Below are 27,698 nucleotides of genomic sequence, written 5' to 3' on the forward strand. Positions count from 1 at the left end.
CTGTGAGATGCAGGGGTGACACGAGCAAGGACACCTTTTCTGGGTTTGGAAGGACTCAGCGTGTCTGTAGCTGTCTTTCCTGGCAGGATGGGGAATCGGGAGTCCGTTCTCCTGGGGGCCTCCACTAACCTGGAACCCAGGCCCCCCATGCTCAGGGCTATCCATGAGGCTGAGCGTCCTTCCGGGCATAGTTCACAACAAACACGGGATGAGAATGTGTCCTCTCAGCTGTGCAGCGGTGAGACGTTCTGCACGGAAGGGAGACATGTCCCCTTGAAGCGGCGGCCGAGGGAGGAGTCCAGGATCCACGGGGCCCGAGGGTTCCCAGGTGCTCACCGTTTAAGAGTGTTCCGACAGTGAAAAAGCCACGACTTGGCAGGGAAGCAGCTGTCTTCTCCACTCCAGACCTCCGCTGGTAAAGAATTAGGGCTTTCGTTTCAGGATATACCACAGTACCCGGATTAACAGGTTAATAGTGACTTCAACATTTGGCCCAGTCATTTTTTTCTTCATTACCAAGTGAGTGTAGCAGTGGGTTTCTCCCAGTTTTTGCCCCAAATGCCACATCGTCTTTTCTTCACGTCCTTCCGATTTTGGGGTCCTCTTTGGGAATGCGCTTCCCTCTCCTGCCCTTCCTGCTCTGCCACCTGCCGACTGGGAGCTACCAGCTGCCCATCCCACCCTTTGATCTCAGCTTCAAGTGTGAGGGAGGCACGAGGCTGGACCAGGATGACAGAGGCGTGCTGTCCCTCCCTTTCTTTTGCCAGGAAAGACATCCATAACGGATCCCGAAGAGCCCGACGCAGCCTCAGAATCCTTCCTAACGCAACTCTCCACACAGCCACTGTCAGTTGGCCAAAGTTGGAAACCGGGAGGGGATGCATTTGCCTTTCTGCCCGTCTCCGGGTCTACCATAATCTGCGCACTGTGAGATTACTCGAGGTTATGTTGTGTGCAGCCCCAGGCTTTTATGCTAATTTTTTGAGCCATGCATTTTGTAAAATACTAAGATATTTCTGCTTCCAAAGCATGTATTACATAGGCATGTGATCTAGATATTTTACTCCATTACGAAAACCACACGTTTAAGGTTTCAGCCAAACCCACCATAATATAAAAAGTCAGTTTTTATTTATCTTCAATATTTCTCCCATTTTTGTAGGACACAATAAATGTGAAGGAAAGCCTGAAGAATATGGTCCAGGCTTGTGCAGAACCAAGACCCATGGCCACTAAATAATACATATAAAAACACTCCCTCCTGCTCCAGAAGTTAATTTTAAGCAGAAAGGAAAAAAACAGGACAAAAAAAAAAACCCCACCATTATTTCTGGTCATTATGAACACATGCAGTTTGTGGTTCTCAGGTAAATATTTTTGCAAGCTCTGAATTCGGTAAATATCTTTGTTTAGCCCAGAGTCCAACAGAGGTATTGTTCTGTGGCTTAGTTTAGGACACGAGCAGAATTAATTCTGTGAAGAAGCGAGTCCCCAGAGGGAGGTCACAAAGTTAGGGATGTTTACCGCTACTGCCACGGGAAGATTACATTAGAGAGAGCCGGGCACCACGAAACCCCATTCTATTAGCTTTGGCTTCCAGAGCCATGGGGTGCCAGGCATTTCTTAAATTAGGGAGAGTACCTAAGACAAAGCTCCTGAAAAAATAAATGGTCAGATCCCAAACTGCAAACACTTGAGGATGGAGAAGACGGATGTGCGAGCATCTTCCTGGCACCTGCTCACGGCCCAGGCACCCAGGAAAGCCTGAGGCCCAAGCTCGTGGTTTAGAAAGAGAAAGGAAACCCAGAGGCATCCGTTGTGATTCATCTGGTTCCTGAGCAGTGCTCTGCGCGTTTACCATTTGTTACTCATTCTAACTTGTGTTCATCACTTTCCAGGGTCCCCGATCTGGTGGACGGAGTGTGCGGGCTCTGCCGTGCCGGGCGGGCCCTGCGCTGCCCCCGGGGATGCCCCCAGCTACTGCTCCTCACGGGGCTGGTCGACAGTGTCTCGGTCACCCTTTGAAAAGTCGAGGGCTGGAAAGACAAGCAACCTCGCTTCTCTCCCCAGAAAGTCAATTCTGGAGTTACTTCCCTTGAAAGGGTCTCTCCAATCTTAATTTATCTGCACAAGTTCCTGATCTGTGCCACTCATCACCGACCAGTGCCTGCCTTGGCTGGTCCTGCCCTCAACTAACTCACCCGGCTGGAAAAATGGTGCCAGGGACACTCTCCGCAGACTGTTCTTGGAGTTATTTTCCTATTAAATAAGTCTTTCTAACAATTTCACAGTGAGCCCTGGGGTCACCCCGACCATGGGCCCAGCTCTGAGGTCAGGGCTTTGTGCGTGTCAGTTCGCTTTTTCTCCCATCATCCTTCGAGGTAGGTTTCATTGTCTTCATTCTGGGGGAAGAAAACGAGGCAGGGGCAGGAGAGACCCAGCAGGGCATCGGAACCCACACAGCTGGGAACTGGCAGAACTGGGATCGGCTCAGGCGTGTCTATTCCCAGAGCCAAATGTCTATATTTGGTGACTCCTTTGAGGATGACAGTGAACAGAGTGGGGAGGGGTAGCTTTCAAAGTCTGGAAAAAAGGAGGCTTGATTTCAAATCCCCTCTTGCACTTTCAGGGAAACATCTCTTGCTGAACCTCTGCTCCTCGCCACGTCCGTGTTTCTCAAGCCCTGAGTTTTCCTTGATGACAGGATCCGTGGCGCTCCTGACACGAGGCAGGGACTGGCAGCGGCGGGTGTGGATGCTGAGCGACCTGCCTCTGGGTATGTTAACGCACCGTCTCCCCGGCCTGCAGACAGGGGGCCGAGGTGCCGTGGAGACTCCGGAACTGGACCCAGACCATCTGGCTCACGAGTTGGGGCTCAGAAGCACTGTCCACACTGCCGCTCACAAACACAGGGTCTGCAGACTTTCTCATCGAGAATCACCGTGGGACCGCAAGTATCCGAAGTGACTTAGAGCGGAGAGCCCTGTGTCTGAGTGTCGAAGGCAGCCTCAGACGATGGCGTCCGGGGGTTGGGGCTGGACCCAGAGATCACAGAAGAACACAACAAGAGATCACACCAGCTACGGCACAGCAGCCTCGTCTCCCTCCCTGCGGTGAGGGCTGTCCACGGAGGTCGCGGCCCGAGCAGGGCGTCTACATGTCTACACCTCTCTGCTCGAGCCTCTGTGTGCCCCACGCTTGTTACGGAGCCCCCGTCCAGGGTTCAGGCCCCGTGCAGGGTCCACCTGTCAGGGTGCTTTCTGGGGGCACGGGACTGCCCTTCCCCATGCCTCAGTTTCTCCTTTTGTAAAATGTGGAGGATACGCCCCCCCCCCCCCCCCCCCCGCCCCAGGATTGCTGGGATGCAGGATGCCAGCAAAATGTTCAGCGCTGCAGTCCGTTGTGGCTCCTGTTGAGTCCCGGAGACCACGAAGCCTTTCCCGACCCCCTCCACCGCATGGAGCTTTGCTCTCCACTATCTTGCAGGGCACCCCGGGCCTCCTCTGGAACGAATCTTCCCTCACTCTGTGCCAGGGTCTTTGTCCAACATCCCTGGACTGACTGCAAGCCCATCCCCTCTCCCTCTGCCCCAGACCCATGCAGGGCAGGGACCCGAGACCCGGCAAGCTCGTCACTGTGTCAGGTGTGAGTGCGTAAGCATGCACTTGTCATCTGTTTGCCTCGACCTGAAGGAGATGGATGTCTCAGCACCACAACCGGGAGCACCGGGTGGTGGACAGGGACTGTCCCGCTCATCCAGTGCAGGAGGGACACAGATGGAGGTCCAAGGCAAGCAGGCGAGCTGGCTGGTGCTCTTCAAAAGGCTTGTGTTTCTCTACGTGGGGCCTGTTTGTGACCACAGTGCCGGGGACCTCTGGGTGCCTCCGTTTGGCCCACTGTGGTGCAGGGAGGCCATGCAAACAGGTTTCACAGGCCCGTCTCTGGGGCAAGTCCCAGATCCACAGAACTGCAACTTGAGACAGGGCTGAACGGGGACTCAGGCTGATACTGAACCTGGCTGGGTCCTGGGCGTGAGCATCACCTATAGTACAAAGTGGCTTATTCAGCTCACAAAATGTGGGTGGGCCTGGCACCCCAAGAAACACCCCTTGTTCTCCAACACATCTCTCCTTTACCCATTTATGCTTTATCACATGTCCTGGAAGAGTCCCTCTGTTCCCCCGTCTCGCAGGGGATGATAATCCCACCTGTCTCTGGGTGTGCGGGGAGACAGCGCAGGGATGCTGTGCGGCCCCGCTCTGGGGTGTTGCTGCTTACACATGATCCGACAGGCCCTCCTTCCCTCCTTCCACATCTTGACACAGCGTCCACCTTCTGCTCAGCCCTCTCTGTTCTTCCTTGGAAAGACGCTGACCATGGACCTGAACATTTCCAAGTCTGGCCTCCGCCGCCTGACGTGGAGGTCGTTCTCCCTTGGGCTCGGAGGCAGCGACGGACTGGAGAATCCCATCATCAACAGATCTTCCGTCCCATTTCACAAACCTCTGAGACGGCAGAATGAAAGTTCGTTCTTGTTGAAGAAACTTAAATTTCACCAACCTTGGCAAAGAGTAGAATTTTTATAAAGTAACAGCGATATAAAAAATAGTCCAATATCAGACATATACATAAAAATCAGGTTTCCATCTTGGGTTTCCGAGATAACTAACCCTGATGGACTGAAAAAAGTGGAAGAGAGCATATTTTTGTTTGTTTTCTAATCTTGTGTGTTTCCGTCATTAGTTCTGGATAATTTGTCTTATCCGCTCCCAACAACTATCCATTGACCCTTTCCATGAGGATCCAGGAGCAGGTCCTGGAGTTGAGCTATCTGGGCATGCGTTCTGCCTCCCGAACTCCAATTTCCCATCTCCAACAGGATACCTACCAGCAGGGTACTGTGTGGATTTGCTGAAATAATGCAGGCCAGGGATCGGGAAAGAGTAGACACAGGAGAAAAAGGGCTTTGGAGTGAGATCACCAGGTCCAAATCCTGATCCTGCCTGTCTCCTGCCAACCTGAGCCTCCAGGCAACACCCCGTAACACCTGAGCTGCACTCCCTGGATCTGGAAAGGGAGGTGTGGGTGCCCCTGTCCTGGGTCATGCTGAGGACTGCTCAGAGGAGTAAACACACTCCTCGCACGGCGCCTGGCTCACGGTGTGTGCCCTCCCCTAACGCCCGAAACTCAGGTTCCAACTCTCTCCCCAGGGATCTCGGGAGTCAACTGTACTTTTGGTGTTTTGGAGGCACCTATAAATACATTACACAAATGGACCGCTTTAAAAAAATACTCCGCCTGGGGATGGGCATGTTTAGCAGAACACTCAAGGCCTCAGGTGACACGAACCTTGGAATGTTCAGGGTGTGAATTTTCATAGAGGATCATTTTATAGACAGAGGACATGTGATGAGATCACATAGCAAAAGACGAGGTCAGAAAGGCATTTTGATAGTTTATGTAATTATACGGATTCAGGAATACTCGACTAAAAGTGGTATGAAATGAGATTGCGTGCATACAGAATTATCTTAAACCCAAAGTAAATGAAGAATGATCATGTCACTTAATTGAAGATTCACAAATGTAACTCAACGCTGAATGGAAATGAGAGAAAATGGGAGGGAGGATTGGCTCTGTGGTCATTATTTGCTCCAGTATCCCTGGGACTGCCTTCAGTAGCTGTTGGCAGTCGACTGAGGGGCCCTGAGATGCAGCCTTATCTGTATTTACGGACCCCAGGGAGGAGCACACACCGCTGTCGGTCCCCAGCCAGGGGAGCTGGGCAGGGCAGACGCCGCAGATTACCTGCTTGGTCAAGGTGAGAAGCTCCCACTTCTGCACATCGTCACAGCTGTCGTGGGCTACAGCCCACCACTGTCTCCAGGAAGGGCTGTCAGCAAGTCCCAGGGAACTGTTTCCTCACTGTCCCCCAACTTTGTATATGACCACATGGAAAACCAGACGTCACCTTTTTTTTTTTTTTTCTTAAAGGCCGGAAGTCAATCAACAAATTTGTTGTGACAAATGCATACACACACACAAAAGAAAAACATATTTGAAAAGGACACGGGGAAAAGAAATGATATGCAGCCTAAGTCGAAAAACTAACACTAAATAGTGAACGAATATATTTAACACCCTTAAAAATACGACAAAAAATGATATCGCGTGTGACTGTTCCTCAAATTCTATTATTTTTCCCTCTCGTTTTGTCTTTCTTGACTGAATGCTTTGAAAGAAGATACCAAGGGGGGGTCAAGCTCCACTGGTACCTTAACAGACGACAATTTCCCCTTGAGGAATGAAAAAAAAATCATTATTAAAAAACAGGTCTTTAACAAGCCATCGTGAAAATGTAGTTTTGTTTTCCAGATTCATTTTTTTTTTCCTGGCTGAGAGCAGGGCTTTCAGCGGCAAGACAGGAGTAATTGTGGAAGGAAGAAAAAGAGGATGGTGATATAAATCAGCAAAGGTTAATGATCGGGATGTGAAGAGAGGGACTTGTTTACAGAAATAGTGTGCAATTTAAAATTTACAAGAGATTTAATGCCGCTGCTTGGCAATCGCTAAAATCAACAGCCCAGAAAACAGTGACATTAAGAAAAATATTACAGTTATAATCATCCCCAAATAAGTCAATTAGTGTTAGGGCACGAGCTTGCGATTACTTGACCCATTTGGCTTGCACTTAAGTGAAAAAAAATGTCCCCCTATTATACCAAGATCGCTGGATTGTGACCTATTTTGCATCGTACGCATTGTGCACCAGCCTCCCTTACAAGCGCTTGGGCTGATGGTGGTTTTCCTCTGCCTGGCATCAAAATAATTCTGACCCTTGACATTTGTAATCATAAAAAAAAAAAAGGCAATTTATAATTGTGTTGTTCAAATGAAGGTGGGAAAAATTCAATCTGCTATTATACAAAAGCAGTGGCGGCTGTCTCCAGTGGAAAAAGCAACGCAAGTCAATTTGTGAACTTTGGCACCAGACGACCTTTAGAAACACAACAATATACTGAATTTACAACAATAGCAGCCCATGCAAATGACCCGGGCCTGGCTGCCTCTGGATTAGAGCTGCACGGAGCATTATGGAGTATGCGTCCACAAAACAAATTAAGACTGTTACTTAAATGTCACGGCACACTATTGTATTTGGCTACAGATCATTACACCTGATACTCACACTTTTAAAAACTGTAATAACTTGGGAAATATTACACTGAGTGCCCGCATGTATAAAGGGAAAGAAAAAAGAGGAGAAAATAGGTTTCTGAAGTAATTTAAACATCGCTACTCTAGGACTGAAGCGAAAGGTCAGAATTTAAGTAAGCTGAAAGGAACATGAATGGCAAGACCAAGCACACGGACGGGAGATGGCGAGACGGCGGGGATGAGTCCGCGGACACAACGAGGGGGCATGCGGCTCCGGGCGGCGCGCGGCGTTACCTTCAGTGTTGGTGCTGCCGCTGCTGTAAATATTTCGCAGGCTACCAACACGGTTTAGTTTCCAAGCCTTGCGTTTGGCTGCATCCCGAGAGCAGGGGGAGGGAGCGGGGGGAAAGAGAGAAAACAAAAAGGAAAAGAAAACAAATGAAAAGGGGAGAAAAGAAATGTCAAAGCAGCTTGTGACGTCAGCCCCGAGCTGGCGCGTCCCGGGAGGCAGGTGGGCGTCGGGCCTCGGGGCCCCCCCACCCACCCTCGCTGTCCCCCCTCCCCCGCGGAGCTCAGGAGGGGGCGGGGGAGCCCCAGCCAGTGTCATTAGGTTTGCACAAAATCAAACCACCAGGCAAGGAAGTCCATGCATCCTTTTCGCCCTGCCGGGCTGGACACGTGGCTCCTCCAGACAGTGCCAGCCGGCCTTCTCCTTGGCGACGGGCGGTGCCTTTTGAAGGAGCTATGATACCAGCAGCCATAAGCCCTTTGATTTGGCCAAACACAGGGAGCATGTCAAATCAAGAGACCCCGGTGGTGAGCAGGTCACGCGTATGGTGCAGCCAGTGGGTCGAGAACACCTAGAGCTGCCAACAGTGAAGCGGTTTTTCCCCAGACCTGTTTTGATCGGGACAGTAGCCCGCACCAGCAAAACCGTGAGCATCTTGCTGTCGTCAAAGGGTGGAGTCCCTTCTCCTATGGGGGCTGTCGGAGGCTCTGAATGGAGCTCCGAGGAACCCAAAGAGCACGCGCCTCAAGTTTTCAGCTCGCCCAAGGAAAAAAAAAAAAGACAAACAGCGAGTTACACACAGAAGAACCCTGGGTTTGGAAGTGAAATGCAGAAGGAATTTAACCCTGTGTGCAGTGACTGCGGGTGGGTGGGTGGGGTCCCCCCCCAGCCTTCTCAGACACTCTTCTCCAGGGACACGTTCTCAACTCACCTGCCCCCCGCCCCCCAAACCCCCAGGATGGCAGACAGCTGTGGTAGAGACGCTGGTTCCCGCCAGCCCTTCAGAGGAGACATTTCACAAACGGCGAGGCGTTCCCGAGGAAGGGGCATGCCGGACCAGCCCTCTCTCTCCACCGCCACAGCCAAGAAAAGAAAGGGGCCCGACCTGCCAGCAGGCCTTTGGATAACTGCTCAATGTGGGAGGGAAGAGGCGCTCGCTCACCTGGGGAAGGCAGGTGTTTGCACTGCCGCAGGTGTGTCTGAAGCTCACTGTGGAAACCAGGCCGACCCTGTGGCTCACGGACTGAGCCAGAGACAAGGTACACCGAGGCTGGCAGGTGGTCCCTCGCACCCCAGCGCATTCCTGACTTACGACGGGCGGGCTGTCCTTGCCCAACGTCGTGTCAGAGCCCAAGCGCTCCATCCCAAAGGGTGCGCCCAGTTCTGGCGGCCAGCACGTGACCCACGGTGACGACCAGGTCCTCACCAGGAGCTGCGCTCCGGAGTTGAATCTCAAGCCCTTCCGTGCGTATTGGTTTATTTGGAGGGACGATGTGAGCTACGTGTAAGAAATAGGGTCGTTTAAGGAAGCAAGCGCAACTCTGAAACACACACAGTATATTCAGGATGCAAACTTTATGTTAATGACGAAAGCAAAAACCGAGTGGTAACTTAGTTGTCATCTGATTTAAAACGAGAAAAGAGCCAGCCATAACTAAACACCTAAGAATGACTTTGTAGCTTGAAAACCAACAAATAATTTAACAAGAAATGTCACCTCTACAGTCGTGGGCATTTAAGGTTGGGGACTCAGGCCCCTCCGCAGTAGATGGGTCTGGACTTAACCCTGCATGCCTGCAGAAGATCCCCGGCCCTCTACACGCCCAGGTCTGTCCCAGGTGACAGCACGCTCCCCAGAGAAACCTCGCTGCAGGCGCCCAGCAGCACAAATGCCGGACCTCGAGACAAAGGAAACCAAACAGTCACCGTTTTCAAACGTTTACTTTAGAAATGTTCGGTGAATATTTATCCGCTTCCTCAGGTAGAGTGGGTGCTTTCGTAGAATTAACTGCGTGTTTAATTATTTCAACAGACGAAGCCCTGGTGGCTTGGCCCGTGTTTCACAAGTTCCCGAAGTAGTAGCTGCAAAAGAGGTTCCACTGCTCAGCATAAAACTTACCTCTTTCTCAAACATTTACATATAAATAGGCAGAGTCTAGGCTGGGCACCCCTCTGGAGAGGAGGGGCGCTCCTGTGCAAACCTCTTCCCTCGGCTGCTTTGGACCTTGCATTTTTCATGCTCCGATCTCCCATTATCGTATGGATGTATAAGCAGGAAGTGAGCTCGCAGTCGGGTTTTCTATTACCCTATTGATGAAATAATCAATTTTATGTGTAAAATGTCATGCCTTTTTCTTCCCCTTAAACAAATGGACTTTTTCTGGAGGATACCAAGGTCCTGATATGGGCATTTGTCTCCTGGGGCATTGACTGCTCTGTGTCCACTTGTTTAGAAGCTTCTCAAAGAGAAAATACAATCGCACTATCATCGACAAAATCTCCGGGTACTTGCAGTGCTGCTGCCCGGGCTCCCTTCTAAGGGAAACGGAGACACTGCACGGAGCGCATGCGGGAGCACTGCAGTCCGCCTGCCACCGCCGGCCGGGCCCCGCTTCGCGCCCCCCTGTGCCACGACCACTCCTTCTGGTGATGCTCGAGGGCTTCCCGTGGACTAGTTCAGACCTCTAAGTGTTCTGGGTTATCTTTATTTTAATGAGAAAATTTACTTTTTTTTCTTTTTTAATTTTTCAGGGATATAGTTTCTTCCATTTAAACACAGGCTAACTTATTTTGATTTTGTCACTAGTGTTCCTTCTCACAAAACTACTGTTTTAATATCAGGGTTTCACATTACTGGACAGAAAGGCGGCAGGGTGTGGGCCACCATCGATGATTTCCATTCTGCTGGTGTGCTCACTGGATACGCAAGTCTCTTCTCTAAAGGGTTTTTAGTGCCTCGTGCGGCTGTTTAAATGGCATGATGTCTCCGCACGGTCTTAAATGTTGGGAACACAAATGCAAATCTCAAAGGACATACAACCCTACAACACGTAATTTCAGAAGTAATGCAAACTAGGGGCGCCTGGGTGGCTCAGTCGTTAAGCGTCTGCCTTCAGCTCAGGTCACGATCCCAGAGTCCTGGGATCGAGTCCCACATCGGGCTCCCTGCTCCGCGGGAAGCCTGCTTCTCCCTCTGCCGCTCCCTGCCACTCTGCCTGCTTGTGATTCCTCTCTCTCTCTCTGTGTCAAATAAATAAATAAAATCTTTAAAAAAAAAAAAAAAAAAAAGAAGTAATGCAAACTAACGGTCAGCCCGAATGCAGATGGTGAGACTGACCTCTTCTCAGTTTAGCCTGCAAATTAAATGGGACATTCTGAACCCCAATCTGGGTCAGAAGGAGAGTCGGCGGGGCCTGGGGAAAGGAAGCCGACGGCAGGACAGCATTCTCCCCATAATGGCATCAAAACGTGAACCGTGAGCTCACGGCGAATACGAGACTGTTACGTGAACACCACAGCAAGAGGCAGTACGAGGGACATGCACTGATGGTTGAGAATTACAACAGAGAAGGTCATGGAACTCATCACTATACCGGTTGGAATGTATTTCCTAAGGATGAAAATGATCAAAATTTTTAAAAAGACAGGGTAAGAGAGTAGGGACTCATCCTCTGAACTATATGACACAAAGTTTACTGCCTTTTAATAACAGTGGCATTGTGGACTCCCCCCTAAAATTAACAACGAGCCCTCTGGTATCGGAGCACCGAAGAAGCACTGATTCACATTAGCAAGTGAATTTATAAGGTAATCTTCTAATTACAAAGAAAGGCAAAGAGAGGTGACTGCGGTCTCTGGTACCCAAATCCTAACGATGACAAGTGTAGGAGCATATGCGCTCCGGAGGGCGAGTGACACGCCCTTCCTGAAAGCTGCCCCACGGAGATGCACATTCGGAGGTGACTGATTTTCTTCGGTAGTGGGTGACCACATTGGCAGGTGGGGTGGCTGTGACCCAACCCACCCGGCTCTCGAATGCTGCTTATCCTGAGTCATACATCTAAGGAAGGGAGGCTGGCATAAACTTCAATTCACAGGATATTTCTTTAAGATAAGGTCTGATAGTTATAAATGATGAATTCTGTGTCCGGGTGTCCAAAATGCGGTATGGCACAAAACACTCAACTCGTAATTATTAACAGACAGTCACGATCTTTTCAAAGGAGAGTGAATGAGGGGGAAAATGTGCAAATTATGGCTTTCTACTAAATTAGAGTAGATGGAATCATTTAGAGTTAACAACTCCCAATTATGACACATCTCATTTTTGTAAGCTATACCTTTTCATAGGAGTTCACACGATCATGAGGGACTTAGAAATTTTATTTTAAAGGAAAATTTGTTATTTTGTTTCTCTAAGCAAAAAAAAAAGAATTCTTGTGTATATATATATATTTTTTTTAACTACAGCTTGTGAGCGAATGCCTGAGAACTGATCACACGCAGCAGATTTCCAACAGGAGCATCTTCTGACTAGCTTTTTACAAGTGGAATAAAAATACTCCTTAGTCTGTTGGCATGCTCAAACGAGCAGGGCTTTATCCTAAACTCTTCCTCCATCATTGTACCAGGAGACCACAGACTTATATTAATGTCACCTCTGGTCTCCTTCTGACAGCGCTCTTTGTTGATTAGATAAATATTCCTCAGATAGCTGATTAAAAAATGATGCAGCCGTGAGGTTGTATGTCCAAGCCTTGTCAGCCATGTTGGATGTTCAAGTGCGCATGAATTACATCCCTGGCATGAACCAAACAGGGCCGGCTAAATGAGGCACGCTGTAGCCCTCAGAATCAATTATGAGAACTAATAGGATCTTTTTACCTACACGGAGGAAGGGCTGGGTCGGAGAAGGTGTGTCACTCATTCCTAAGAATGTCTTGTCTCCGAACGAAACAAATAACCCCCTCCATTCATACGAGGGGCTGTAAACTTGTACCTCTTAGAGAAGTCAAATGATAACCTTGTCAGATAGCACCGCTCCCCGTCCACACCAGACGTGTATTTATTTATTTTTCAAGATGCCATCGGTATGAATGCCACTTGTACGCGGGGGGGGGGGGGGGGGGGCGCTCCTCAGAGCCTTGAGGACCGGACGCCGGATAAAGAGCATCCCCCAGGAGCCCCAGCAGGCGGCCGTGGGTCTGGCCGGGGTTCTGTGTCACTTCCAGTTTCGTGCGCCCGGCACCCCGTGATCTTTTGTTGGTGGCGATTTCATTGTGAGGTTAGAGATTGGAGATTTCTTTTGTGCTGGCCATTTAAACGTTCATTTGCTCAACAAGACTGTGTAAATGTTCTGTTCTCTTATAAAAAGGTAGTGGTTTTTTTTTTTTTTTTATAAGATGCAACCCTGAAGATTCCTACGCGATGGGAACTCACTCCTTGAGCTGTGAAGGGGCTTGACATAATGGTCGCTTCCTAGACGCTGCCACACAGAGAAGTAGTCATGTTGAAATGTCCATTAAAAGGGCCTTTGAGAGGATTAAACAAAACCGGAGGCCAGGCAAATATAGGACGTATGTTCAGAAAGCAAAAGAACTTCATCGTTACCAGTTTCTAGCAAGACTGGCGTTCTTCTCGTAATTGGGAGCTCCAGAACGCAGAAGATAAAATACCCAACTAAAGGAAACCCTGAAATTAAGTCACTGACCCTTAATTATAAAATTTTAACTCAATTTCCAATAACTCATAATGGCTTTCTTGATAGCAAATACATTTCCATAGTGGTGGCTTCTTTAACACCGCTAGGAGATGCAAGCTGCCGAGGGCCTCTGCATAGTGGTTAATGCAGATGCGCACAGAAAATACCATTAACCCCAGAAAACAGCAAAAATAAAAACTAAGCGAAAGCTCCGGGATACGCCATAAAACCAGAAGTTCCAATTAGGTAGAGAGCTGGCTTTCCTCGTGGCCTAGAAACACACTGTGTTGCAGAGCCAGGGTTCAAGTGCACCCAAAATTAATTGGGTATTTCAGTACGATGCCGAGAGGATGACTTTTAACAGGGACTAGAATAAAATAAGAGCTGAAGTTGAGCACACCTTCATGATAAATCTGTGTGTAGATCTTGGGTTTGGCACATTCTCAGATGGAGACTGGAAACACGTCAATGCATAATGTTAACTTCTTTCCCTGTCTTCATGGAGCAGCTGTTCATTTTGAGAAGGAAAGGCTTTTTTGGGAGGGAGGGCGGGGGGGGGGTGACTTGTTAGGATCTTATTGACAATGGGGCCCCGTGGCTTCATGATTGGGCTACGAGAACAGACAACGGGCATGATGCCCACTGCTTGGTCCCCAGATTTTTCTAGGTCTAGTTACTCTGTAAACGGCGCTTCGTATTACAGGATTGGATACTTGGCATTCCAAACAGGAACAAGAAGCAAACCAAATTCTCACTTAAGACAAAATGAGGTTCAAATGAGTTTTGCCAAGCTGCTTGATGTGTGTACGAAATACACCTTTTGTGAGATGGGTTCAACTGTGTTCACACGGGCAAGCGCGATGGGGCAAGGGTTCTGCCCCGGCCGCATCTCCTGGCCCCTCTCCGAGGGCCAGCCCTGGAGGACCAGCTCAGGGCTCGGGGAAGCCGAGAGCAGGCGAGGGGCCACCACCCTGGGAGGGAGGGGGAGGCTGGGCAGCGGGTTGCCTGAGCTTCTTACCACGGAAGGAGTGATAATGGGAAACATTCATCCGCCCCCCACCCCTGCTTTCCTTTTTTCTTCTTTTTTTCTTCTCAATCTCCTCCAAGAGAATGTATTGCAGGCTTTTCTTTGGATTTTTTATTTTTTTACATAAATTCTTTCTCAACAATTCCAGAAAAAATAGTTTTTTAATAAAACTTTAAATTGTGCTATCATATTTCAAAGACGATGACCAGTTAAAGCAACTAATCAAAGGCATAATTATTTAATGATAGCTGCTCGCGCTCCCTCACAGGGCTGTAATTGAGGGGCTGTGATCACTGGACCACCAGCCTCCACAATGGCAGACGCCGCATTTGATCTACCATCTTTGTAGTTGACTTCCTACACCTGCCTGAGTGAAACAGGACACTTCAGGGTTATTCTGTCCGTCACAGTCCCCTTAGATGTGGCCATCTGAATCAGAGAAGACTAGTGAAAATATCTTCTAGGAAACATTTGTAACCCTTGGCATTTCAGGAGAACTTCCCCGGAAATTCCCAACAGAATTCTGATCTGTGGCTTTGGAAACCACGGAAGCTGTGAGATATGTGGGTATTTGTTTAGGCAATGGGGTACAAAGATCAGAGCAGAAAACAGGAGAATTCTAAACTTTTGATTCTTCTTGCTGCTGTGGACACGCCTGCCTTGAAACACTAACACACTGCTTTCCATAAAACTGCTCTGACCAGAACTCTCCAACTTTGCAGCTTGCCCCTTGGCTCCTCTGAGTGAACAAACAAGGTCATGATTATCTCAGGAGGGCCTGGGAGAAGGCTGTACTTACACAGCAGAGTAACAACAGAGGTCTCATTTCTTTCTGTAAGAATAATTTAAATACACCCACTTTATTCAGCCTCAAGCAAGAACGTACTGGAACACTGCTTCAATATTATTTCAGAAGCGAAGTTAATTTCATGGTAGTTTAATAATAAGAATAAACCATGAGCCATCTGACTATCCTTCCCATTGTCCTCTTAAAGTTCTTATCCTATACGTGCATAATTACCCCACTTACAGGTATGGCTTCTGCAGAGACCTGTATTACTTCTGAATGCAAGGTGTTAAGTTACCATAGTTTTCAAAATTATCCTTTTTAACAGTTGCATCATGGAGTTATAGCATATTGTAGTTGTAACTGATCCTTATTGTTAAGCATTTAGTTATTTCCAGTTTCATGCTACTAAAAATACTATCTTCTGTTGACTTAATATAGATACAGATGGTCACATATAGAAGTATTTACAGATATGGGTACAGACACATTAGGATACCCACGTACATCTCTCTTCTCTACTGTGTCTGCGGACAGAGCCAAGGAGAAATGACAACCAGTCATAACAAGCAAATCTAGCTCACAGATCTCAGTTTCCAATACCATTCTCCAACGAAAAGAACCAGGGCTCCTCGAAGTGGCTCATTCTAGGCCTGGGGCAGGAAATGCACAAGATGAGCCTGGGGCATTGTGTGGTCCTAGGAAGTAAGGAAGCGCTAAAACAAACAAGCAGACCCATCCTACATTGCTGGGGGCGTGGGGCAGGTGACAAAAGGCACAGGAGCCAATGGGAAGGACTTCCAGTGGCCGAAGTTGGAACAATCTGAGCATGGAAATAAGCAAAAAAGAAATATCCAAGAGTCTGTGCAGATGTAAAGAAATAAGTGAATAAATAAATGGGAAGAAGAGACAAAGCTTCCATGCGGAAGAACCCCAAATAATTTATGTCAATACCCGACCCTAGAGGAAGAGGAGGGTAACTCCCCACTCCTCAGTGACGGCTGACCAAGAGGCTTCCTCCCCATGAGGACAGGGTGGGGGTGGGAGGGTGGCAGGGGTAACTTCACAGAGGAGCACCCTACAAACACAACCTCAACCCAGTGATCAAGGTCAGCACTAGTGGTCATAAACGGCGGCAGGAACAGGGGCCCTTGAGAGGGGTGTGATAAAAACAGCACTTAAAAAAAAAAGGTTTTATTTACTTATTTTTAGAGAGAGAGAGGAGGAGGAGCAGAGGGGGTGGGAGAGGGACAAGCAGACTCTGTGCCAAGTACAGAGCCCGATGCAGGGCTCGATCTCATGACCCGAGATCACGACCTGAGCTGAAATCAAGAGTGGGATGCTTAACCAACTGAATCACCCAGGCGCCCCCCAAAAATGGTACATTACCTCTGTGGTCTTCCTCCCCAAAGCCACAGCCCCAGACTAATCCTAAGAAAAACATCAGATGAATTCCAACAGCAGGGGATCCTGCAGTATACCTGACCAGCACTCCTCAAAACTGTCAAGGTCATCAACAAGAAAAGTCTGAGGAAACGTCCCAGCTCCAGGCGGAGCTTAAGGAGACACGACAGCTACGTGTCGTGTGGTATTCTGAATGGCATCCTGGAGCAGAGATAGCAGCAGGTAAAAACGAAGGAAATCCAAAAAAAGTACAGACTTAAGTTAATGATAACGTATCAATGTTGCCTCATCAATACACCATACTAATTAAAGATGTAAATAATAAGGGAAATTGTGTGTGCACGTGTGTTTGTGCGGAGGTCATTTGGGAATTACCTGCAATAGCTCTTCATTTTTTCTAGAAGTCTCTCTAGAAACTAAAACTTTTCTAGAAAATAAAGTCTATTAAAATACTGTAATACTATAATAAACATCTGTGGGCAGGAATATGAATATTTTTCTCCCGGTCATTTTAATTGTTTCCTCAGAATGAAATGCGAAGAGTAACATTACCAAGGGAAGGGATTATTCTGTAGCTTGGAATATGTACAGAGGAAACTATTATCTCATTGTAATATATGACTTATTCTCACTAAATCAACTTTTATAAATTAAAGACAATTTGAAATCTTTGTGTGGCATGAACAGTATGTGTCACACGTGCTCTGGAAATACTTTTTTAAGATTTTATTTATTTGACAGAGAGAGAGAGAGCACAAGCAGGGGGAGTGGGAGAGGGAGAAGCAGACTCCCCTGCGGAGCAGGGAGCCTGATGCGGGGCTCAATCCCAGGACCCTGGGATCATGACCTGAGCACACAGCAGATGCTTCACAGACTGAGCCACCCAGGAGCCCTAGCTCTGGAAACCCTTACCAACTTGAAAGCCTGCTCCACCTGGTGGTTGTGCTGAGATGCGCTGTTTAATTTCTGATTGTGAACATGAGTTTCGGGGTAAGTTTGTGAACTAATGCTCTCTAGAGGCAGCAATTCACCAGGGCCAGCTCTTATGGATACTACGCTGTCTCCTTGTATTTCATTTGGAATTGCTGACCTGAAATTATGTTTTTTCCCCTTTAGTGAATTACAACCTATATGTAACAAAAGTGTACCATGTTTGAACAATCTTCCAGTGAATTTTCAGGATTAATTGTAAGAATCAGCAAATGAGTTTGATCCATTGAGAAAAAATGTTTGCCCCCATGCTAAATTTAGATCTTTGCTTGTAATCAGCACAAGAAACTCACCTTTTTAACTAAAAGTGGAAGAGTTTAATAAAATTAAAGACCAGAGTCATGCTAAGCTGGTCTCGTGAAATTCAGGGAGGCACAGCTATGGGAAGTTACCTGCTCTGGGAGGCTCTGAACGCAGATTCCCAAGTGTCAGGAGACAAAATCAGCACCTTTTCTTACACACAGGAATACTGATAGAGTTATGTAGGAAAAACAAATATGTAATCACAAGTACGTCTACAAAATATTGTCCCAAATAGATATGTTTTACTTGGGCACAAGATATGAGGTGCAATCAGCTATTCTCACAGAAGCCCATTTCATATATAAAAACCCCAAACCAACAGCAAGAAAAAGGAATACTAAAGTGGCTCATTTCACAGAAGTACTGAGTTCACGGCCTTATGGTTTTCAACCAGTTTCATAAACGAATATGAGACATAGGAATCTATACCATATATGAATTCTTTGGGGGTTTTCTTTTATTATTTGTTTTTTTCTAAATTTTTTTGGGAAAAAAGTGATATTTTGTAGAGTATGGAGGACATGCAAACTGCCAAGAAAAAAGTATCAGGATGGCAACAGACTGTTCCCTTCATCGAGGAGATGTGGTCACAGGGTGTGGTGGGTTTCAGTGGGTCAGTGGCCCAACCAACTGGCATGGCGAATCCGCCCCCCCCAGGGGTGTGGGTGCAAGGTAACGTAACAGACAACAGAGAAAAGGGGTGAGGCGGGAAAGCTGGTGCTCAGGAACCCAGGCCACCCCGTCTGGCAGAGGCACAGGGTGGCCAGGGGGTGACTCGGGGCAGAGTGCCACGGTCCCCTTCCTCCCCCATCCCAGGGCTGCCACGAGGGGTGAAGGGGACACAGCACCAAGAGGGGCACGAAGTCGGCCTCAGTGCGTGCCACCGTCCTCCCCTTCCTGCGTGCACAAGATCGAGACCGAGCAAAGTATGTGGATCCACAGAAAGAAAAGCTCAAACAGCATGGAGGCACGAGTGAGGGAGATGCTGGTTGAAGTGCTATCTGAATAATTTCCTAGTGACCTTTTGTATTAGTTCTCAGAACCTCCACTGCTTTCTTCCAGTTAGCCACTCATCCACGAAGGACAGGAGAATGCAAGGAGTTCCACCCTCAAAGGCCAAGAATCTCTGATGAAGAGAAAATGAAACTCTTTTTCAACAAGAGCCAGGAACTCCCTCGTAGGGGTGGGGGTGGGTGTGCAAACACAGTGTCTCACACACGCGTGTGAGGAAGATGGTAAGGAAGGGCGGAGGAGAGGGATCTCAACAGATGGGACTGGACTGGTACAATCCACAGGGGAGACCAGAAGCTTCTGACTGAGTGGGCCGTGAGTGTTCCAGTTAGCAAGTACGGGAGGTTTTTACTGGTTATCCTGGAGACCGACTACACTGGGGAAGCTGGAGAAGTTCTCCAAATTACTTCTTCTTAAACATTAAGTTGGACAACTTAACAGGTATCAACATGTGACAAACCACTAGTCACATATTGTATGCAGTTGTCTTGACTGTTGATGCTACGGGAACTGAAGGCACAGAATACAGTCACAGCCCCCACAAAAATGTACTACCAAGGAAAAAAATACAGATTAGTCTTAAGATGGTATGGAAATATTTTTGAAAGTAGTAGAAATATAATTCAGAATTATTTCTAAAATTATAGTATTTTAAAAAGTCTTGGGGCACTTGGGTGGCTCAGTTGGTTGAGCGTCCAACTCTTGGTTTCAGCTCAGGTCGTGATCTCAGGGTTGTGAGACTGAGCCCCATGTTGGGCTCCGTGCTCAGCGCGGAGTCTGCCTGAGATTCTCTCCCCCTCTGCCCTTCCCACTTGTGCTCTCTAACATAAATAAATAAATTTAAAAAAAAAAGTTCACTATGGGCACCTGGGTGGCTCAGCTGGTTCAGCATCCAACTCTTGATTTCGGCTCAGGTCTTGATCACAGGGTCGTGGGATCGAGCCCAGTACTGGGCTCTGCACTGGGTGTGGAGCCTGCTTAGGGCTCTCTCTTTCCCTCTGCCCCTTCCCCAATCATGCTCTCTCTTTTTCTCTCTAAAAAAGAGTCTTCCCTAAAGTCTTCACACATATGTGCGTGCACACAAACACACCCCTCCACTCCTGGCCAAGTAGAGCTCCAACAGAATAATCAGGTAGGGTCTCGATGACACATAAATACACTAAGTGGTTTTTTCCCTCTTCTACATTTAGCTAGTGGTAGAATTATATTTTCTGATAGACTAGACTTGAATGAAAAAGCGAAAAAAAAGTGGGCAAAGATCTTTCTCTCTTAGTAGCCCCCGGGTTTTAAAATATTTGCAGGCCCCTTCTGATGACCATGATTTGTCAACATTCTAGAACGCCTTTGCTTCCCACGAACCCCAGTATCAGCATACACTGACTTCTGTCTGGGCGGGCACACACGCGGACCGCAGGCCCCACCCTCCGTCCTCCCTCCAGATGAACTGGGCTCTGGACCGGGCAGCCAAAGGGCTCTATCACACGCTCACACTGACATCAGGGACTCAGGTGTGAGCACGAACACCACCACCTCACTTCTCTAATCAAGACGGTTGACATTTAAATGAAGAGGCACAAAGATTTTAAATAAAACACCCCCTGGGAGGCAAAAGAAAAATGCCCACCCATTTACCGATCTCACAGCCGCAGTAGAAAGCAACTGCATGTCAAAGCCTAACTTTCGGAAATTAGGAGATGCCCGTCAGACACCTCGCTATCTGTCATCTGTCCGGTGGCGGTGACCAGCAAGAGGACAGGCAGGAGGAAGGGGCCCGCACGTCAGGGGCCGGGGACCGGGAGCCGTTCGGTGGGTTGACCAAGTGACGACAGCTGGCTGCTAATCGTTGATTGAATAATGAAACTGAAACAACTGATAAAAGGTTTCAATCTTGAGAAAAATGATTTATCGTTTTTCAGTTTACTGGCACCGCTATTTGCGTGACAAACGGCTGGAAAGCCCCCAGTTAATCTCCGCACCCCTGCAAGCCCGACGCGGTGGCAGCTTCGGCTCGCGCAGCCAGATAATCAGCAAGAGCTAATAACACCGCTGAGCGGAGGCTGGGAGGGCGACACAGCAGTGTTTTATCAAGCCCCATCTCCGAGTCAATTTGCACAATGGAGTTTTTGGGCGATGGGCAAGGGAGAGAAGAGATCAGGGAGAGAAAGAACGAAGCACAACAAGGACAAACATGGATAAGCCGCGTGGAGAGAGCATGGTCCCGACACAGAGCCACAGCATCGACGGGAGGAGAGCAGAGGGCTTCCCACTGGCTCTGGGCAGCTTACAGATTTTCTCAGTGGTGACGTCTGATCTGCAGTATCCAAGTGCCCTATCGAGGCTGTGTGTCCTCCGACGGCGCGGGGCTGCCTCCCATCCACGATGCACAGAGCGTGCTGCTTCTTGCAGCAGATCTTCTCTCCTTGCCCCCCAACCCCGCCCCCCTGGGTGGTAGGTAGTGTGGCTTTAAGTAAACTAAAGATTTTACTTAGAAACAACACTGAAAATAACACATTCATTTCTATGGCACCATATGCTGAATATCATTCTGATTCCAAGTATCCCTTAGTTCTGATTAAAATCAAATCCATTCAATACACTCTCTCTCCCCGAGAAATTCACGTAACATGGAAACCAACACAACTTGGCATTTTGAGGCCTCTACTCCTGCTTAATGCCTGTCTCATCAGGTCGGGGGGAAAGTCCAGGTTAAAGAAGATAATGCACAGAGTGCAATTAGTGTACAGTTTGGCAGAGAGTAAATAATAAATATTAAATATAAGGAAGATGATGATTCATTTCTCAACTTTCAAAAGAGAAAGAAGCCTCCATTTATTATATTCTTATGTCCATCGGTAAATTCAAGATGTATAAAAGCACCAGCACTGAAAGACACGTTCTCTCCATCCACTATCACACTGCAATGAAAAAGTCGGGGAACGTTCCTAAGTGTAATTAGCTTGCAGGAATACATAAAAACACATGTGTGGAAAAGATGCTAAATGCAAGGGATTCAAGCAGGGATAAGCATTCTCTACAATTACTTGAAATGAGAAAATGAAAGTACACAGTTATTAAAAAGGACACATAAGGAAAGTGTGTTGTCTAATTTCAGGTGATCTATAATGTGAGCTGTAATTCCGGCCTGGAGCTCTGTGGGAATTGGGGGTCGGGGGCCACGGGGCAGATGTCTGCCCCAGAGCAGTCCCGGGACTGCAGCTTTCCAGAGCTGAACAAACACCCAAGACCTCCGTGCCTCTAGGAATGTTCTGGGTTTTCACATGGGTGAAATCCCACGTGCTCACTCACTCTTTCCCAAATTAGCAGTGAGGAGGTTTTAGGACTTCCCACACGCTGTTGGATAAGCAATTAAAACACTGTACTCCCAAGGTGCCTGGCTGGCTCAGTTGGTGGAGCATGAGACTCTTGATCTCGGGGTTGTGAGTTCGAGCCCCACGGTGGGTGCAGAGATTATTTAAAAAAATTAAAAAACCTTAAAAAAAACAAAAACAATAACTGTACTCTTTGGTTTAAACACTTCCCAAAATGTGTTCCAGAACAGAATAATGGTCCTGAGGACTGAACTAGAATTTAGATGGGTATGGCCACACACGCTTGGTATCAGTTTAAATAAGTTAAATGAGGATTTCGTTTTCCTTCTTTTAAGTGGAGGGCTTCCAAGAGCCTGCAATGTGCTAAAACTCCCAACAGGGAAACAGACGATGTGACGCTCTCCAAACTTCTCCCCCGTGTGGAATGCTTCCAACAAATGGGTCACAGACACAGGACAAGGTGCCCCAGGCGGGAAGTAACTGTCGACCCAGCAGTGTAGAAACATGAGGAAAAATCAGTGCGTTCTCCTGCCCGCCCTGCAAAGGGTTAGCCTTCTCAGCGGTACGGCTGTGACCTGGGGGGTTCCAGGCCTCCCGCTGCCCATGCTGAGGAAAAGTAACTCGAGTCTTGAAGGCACAGAGTCTGTTAAAGTCACTGATAGGCTGTGCATGTAAAGATCCAGCCTGAACATTCAGTTGTTTTTCTTTGCCTTTAATGCACTTTTGCCACTATTTTAATTAGGGAATTTCCAATGTTTTTTTTTTTTCAATTTGTTTTTGTGTTTGTGGTTTTTTTTTTTTTGGGGGGGGGGGTCCAGCGTTAATGGCAGTCACGACAGTGCAGAGTCTCCAGTTCACCTCTGTGGCTGGACAGGCTCCCTGGAGGCGGCCGTGCCCACGGCTGTCATCTGGAGAGCAACCGCAGAGGCTGAGAGGAGTCTGTGGAGTGGGGTTTCCATGTGGGAACCGTTTCTGTCCCCCTCACAGGGCCGTGGGAGGGGCCGCTCTCTGCCACTGCCCACCACGGGCAGGTGCTCTGGGTGTTGAAGAAGCAGCTTGAAAACTTTGGTCAATGCTATTTCGTGGATAATCGCTGATTGTTCCTGCCCACGACATTGGAAAAAACACAATTTAGCAAGTGACCTCTTAAGTCAGAACATAACAGGGCCCCTGGGCCTTTCTCGGGTGAGTCCGCATCATCTCCAAATACACGGCGAGTAGTCTGGCTCCCAAGAGTACACTGTGGTATGTACGAACCGAATCCCGAGGAAGGAATGAGGGGCGGGTTCTGTCCTGTGTACCCAGAACGTAGGAGCTCGGTGACTCCTGACAGCAGGTGGCCAGCAGTCATCTCCTTTTACAGCTAACAGCACTGCCGCGGGAGGGCTGAGGAGCCTGCTCAGGCCATCCTGCCAGTAAGAGGTAGAGCTGGATTCAAACCCAGCACGCATGGCTCCTGAGCCCGAATTCCTAACCGCTCCTATCTGCCTGGTCACATGACTTCCACCATCCCAGCCTCTCTTCACGCACGGCCACCTGCCTGTCCGGATTCACCACGCCCTTTGCCAAGAAAGCAAACGCCACAGGTGAGCAGAATGTTGCCAGCACCCGAGGGCGAAGAGAGGAATCTGGATACCTGCCATGCTGCGTTTTGCCTTCATGGGCAGTGAGATTCTAAGCGTTTTTTAAAAGTTTGATTCTATGGAGAATCTTCACTTTTTTTTTCCCTCTGACTCACAATCCAATAAGACATTAAGGAGACAATCACAAGTAAAAGGAACATTTTCCAAAGTCGGAGCAATGAGTAGAAATAACGCCCTTACAAGAATTCAGCAAAAGAGAAATTTCTTCTTCATTAGAATAAGGGATTGCAGAGTGAAATGCCTTAATTACCCATGAAGCAAGATAACCTTATGTGATTGCCTTTGTTTTAAGAGCACTAGAAAGGAGAATACCCACTATTAAGTGCTCATGTCTTTCTCCTGCTGTTGGAAAACTCCTAATGCCATTCTCCCAACTCTGAAAATAATTCTATGCAAAATAAAATACTAAAAAATTTTTTCTGTATTTCATCTTCTTTATTTTAAGCGGTTTAAGTGGTATGCAGAAAAACGATCATTTTTCTTGAGCATCCTTTGTATCTGGTGGGTCTCTGGATCACCTTTGAAAACGGCACATGCTCCGGTGCCACCTGGAAAGGATACATCCCATCATACTGGAATACAACTGTATGTGGGGAAGAGGCTAGAAGATACTGAAATATTTTTATATTGACTCTTCTATTAAAGAATGGAGAAATAAATGTGTAACAATTCTTTAAAAATAAAATGAAATTCTTTCTCCTGTTATTTTGCCACTGAATAATTACAACACTGAAATGAAGGTAAAATCAGCAATGCACTAGAACGTAAACATGCAGAGAGGTCAGCATACTGACTAGGGACAAGTGCTGAGTTTAATGAGGCCCCCGTAGCTCCAGTGAGAACATGATCCGTCTGCCAGGAACATGCCAACCCCAGGACCACCTGCTCCCAGCCTCACCTCCGCTGCATCTCTGCCCCAAGGTCTCCTCAGGGAGCCTTCCTGGCCCCTTCGCCCACCTCAGAAAATAACCTTGCCCTTCCCTGGGGTCCTGAGTCCTCCTGCTCCGCGTCATCTCGTTCCACTGCATCGATCACAACCTGACATATCACATATTTATTTACTACCCGTGGCAATTCTTCCATAATGGGAACAGCGATGTTTGAGGTTCACACGCTCTTCTAGAACGGTGCCACACTCTAAGCAGGAGACAGTCTATTTCCCTGCCTGGCACTGAGGCGGGACTTGACAGTTTACGGGAGAAGTGACACTGCGTGTCCCCTGAGGCTCGGGCACAGAGGGAACGCGGCTTCCCCCCGGCTATGCGGCTCTCCCACGGTGCTTGGCCACCGCACCGGGAGGAAGCCCTGGCCGTGTGCAGAGGTCACTGCAGGTGTTCCGGCTGACAGCCCCACAAAGGTCCGCACAGGCACCAACAAGTAACTGACAAACATTCCAGAGGTTTCCAGCCTCTGGACTCAGTCGTCCAGGTGAGGCCCTGGCCAGCGTGGAGCAGAGACGAGCCATCCTAGCGGGTCTCCGTCCTAATGCCCGAGCCACAGAGGCAGCTCTGAGGGCCGATACCGCACCTGCTGGCCTGGGTGGCCAGAAGCAGGGGCGGGCGGAGCGGAGAGGGAGGGACGAGGCCTTTTCAAGGGCTGTGACTTGTCCTGAAAACTGTGGCTTCTACTCTAATAGTAACTTTGATTCACAGAACAGATACTATTTGAGCTTTCACGGAGAGAAACATGCAACCACGGAGCTCACAGCAGCCGGACGCATTCCTTGGTCAACCTGGACTGAAGTTTGTGACGACGCGCAGGCGAAGACGCACAGGAACTAGGAGGGCGCCAGCGCCCAGCCCCGAGTCGTCTCAAAAATTAAGTGACGGCTACCAGGGACCAGAACTCGAGTCCTGGGAAGTGCTGTGAGGAGGACAGGGAAGGTGGCGGCCGGGACACCCAACGAGGCACGCAGACAAAGGCGAACGGCCGTGGTCACTAATTCGGAAGGGAAGTGGAAAAGCCCATCTTGGCCAAAGAGGAGTCGGCAGAAGTTAAGGACTGGTGATCTCTTGTCTTTCGGGTTTCATGGACCCCCCGGGCCACTCACTATGGAAGTTACAGAGGGCACGCCGGTGTTTCGGAGACAAGGGAGGAAGCTGGCCTCTGCAAATGAGCGGCGACCATGAGCCAGGCTTGTGCCCGGACGGAGGGCCCGGTGTGTGGACACGGGAGCGCACCCTCTGGGGACACCGGCCCGCAGCTTCGAGTCCGGGTGGTCGGGAGGGGCCCCCACGTGGGCGCAGGACGCTGGGCGGTGTGACCCAGCCGTGCGGCGGGCGTGGGGAGTCCATCAACACTCGCGTACCAGTGCAAGGAGCTTTGAACTAAAACATTTAGAGCTTTCTAGAAAGGAAAATAGAAAAGACTCAAACACACAATCAAGTCATATATTTAGGTTTGTGATTAAGAGGGAGACAAAAGTTGATTCACTCAACTGTGGGAGGTCCTTCAAGTCCATAGTACAGATGAGGAAAAAAAGGAAAGGCAGAGAGCCATGTTAAGGAAAGAGGGACTCAGATATTTTATGCCAACGTTCACTGCGACATTACACAACAGCCCAAAGTGGAAACAGTTCAAGTGTCCATCAGCATGTGAACATGTAAGCCAAATGTAGTCTGTGCTCACACTGAAATGCACACATCGGCCTTAAAAAGGGAATGAGCACTGACACGCGTGTGCATGGGTGAGCCCTGAAGACAGGCGGAGTGTAAGGAGCCCACACGAGGGACAGACACTAAATGATCGCATTTATAGAACATGTCCACCACGGGCAGATCCGCAGAGCCAGAAAGTAGGCTAGAGGTCACCCCTGGCTGGGGGAGGGGGCTGGCTATGGATCTTTTGGGGCAACAAAAAAGTTTGGAAATCAGCAGTGGTGATGGTTGGACAACACTGTGAATGTGACCGATGTCCATGAACTGTAAGCTTAAAGATGGCAAATTTTATGTTATGTATTTTCTCATGATAAACAGAAAGTTAAAAAATTAACAAAACACAAGGAAAGAGAGTAAGAAAGTAAGGGAGAAAAAGAAGTCGATTAAGGTGTACATAGGAAAAGAGGGAAAGAGAAAATGAGAAAAAAGCAAGAAAAGTCCCAGATAAAGGAAGCTTGAGAAAGAAAGATAAAGAGTGAAATAAGAAGAGAAGCAAGAATGAGGGAAAATGGGAAGAGGAGCTGGAAGCGAAGGATGGAGCCTAATGCCACTCGCCCACGGAGTAGCCCTGCCCAGATGGAGCCCCTCCCAGCCCTGGTCCCCCAACAGCACCTCAGCTACGGGTCCAGCTTCCCCCCTGTGGCCCCTAGGTCGCACCCCCATGCGGCCCCAGCATCCCTGGAGCCCCGAGTCTCCCCTAAGGCACGCTTCCTCTCCCAGCTTCCTTCCCTGGAGACCGCCTGCAAATGGCCTTGCAGTGCTGAGCACCCTTCCTAGACGCAGACCTCAAGCGCTTATGGAATGTTCCATCCCAGTCACACAATGTACTCATTGATCTGGACACTGTGGAGGGGGGGGGTTCGGAACACAATGGGGTTTGGAAAAAAAGTTACACCAAGAACTAGATTGGGCCTATAAATGAATGGCTTCAAATCATGTCTTAGAGTTCTTTAAGCAAAGGAACTTGGGACAAAGAAGCCTCTTGGGTGAACTAATCTGATCAGTTGTGACCAGAAGTAGAAGGTATTGAAGTTATTGACGCCAGCAACCTATTCATCTTCAAACGTTCAAAACGTTAAGAAGACCAACAGCTCTTCACCACCATTTTGGGACCATGCACGGTTTGGAGGAGACGGTGGCCGAGGGCTGGCTTCGTTCCCTGCCCTCCGTGAGTGCTCATGGTGGGGGCGTTTCTATGCTGCTCAAAACAAAACGGCCAAACCATGTCTATGTCCCTTCCCACCCCTGCTGGCAGGACTGGGGGGGAGGGTGCCACCAGTCCCTGTCTTTAGCACTCCCTGAGAGCCAATGATAATATGGGTTACATTCACTGTTGTGAGTTGTTCAAGAAAATGGTCCCAAACCACCAACCACAAGGTGAATCCTTCCCTCCCTCCCT

The 27,698-nt window shown here is 48.5% G+C and overlaps 1 protein-coding gene across 10 annotated transcripts in view; it reads right to left on the minus strand.

The window, feature by feature from the left end:
* AGAP1 (ArfGAP with GTPase domain, ankyrin repeat and PH domain 1) overlaps positions 1 to 27,698 on the minus strand; it is a 520,170-nt gene that overhangs the window by 88,758 nt on the left and 403,714 nt on the right. For 6 of the 10 annotated variants that reach the window (XM_032393993.1, XM_032393918.1, XM_032393646.1 and 3 more), the window contains one exon: positions 7,453 to 7,530. The exons of the other annotated variants lie outside the window; for them this stretch is intronic. In XM_032393993.1, coding sequence (XP_032249884.1) covers positions 7,453 to 7,530 — 78 coding nt within the window. The remainder of the gene's footprint in view (positions 1 to 7,452; positions 7,531 to 27,698) is intronic. 10 annotated transcript variants of the gene reach the window in all.

Source organism: Phoca vitulina, unplaced genomic scaffold (genome assembly GCF_004348235.1).
Source record: "Phoca vitulina isolate PV1807 unplaced genomic scaffold, GSC_HSeal_1.0 scaffold1, whole genome shotgun sequence".
Lineage (NCBI taxonomy): Eukaryota > Metazoa > Chordata > Mammalia > Carnivora > Phocidae > Phoca > Phoca vitulina.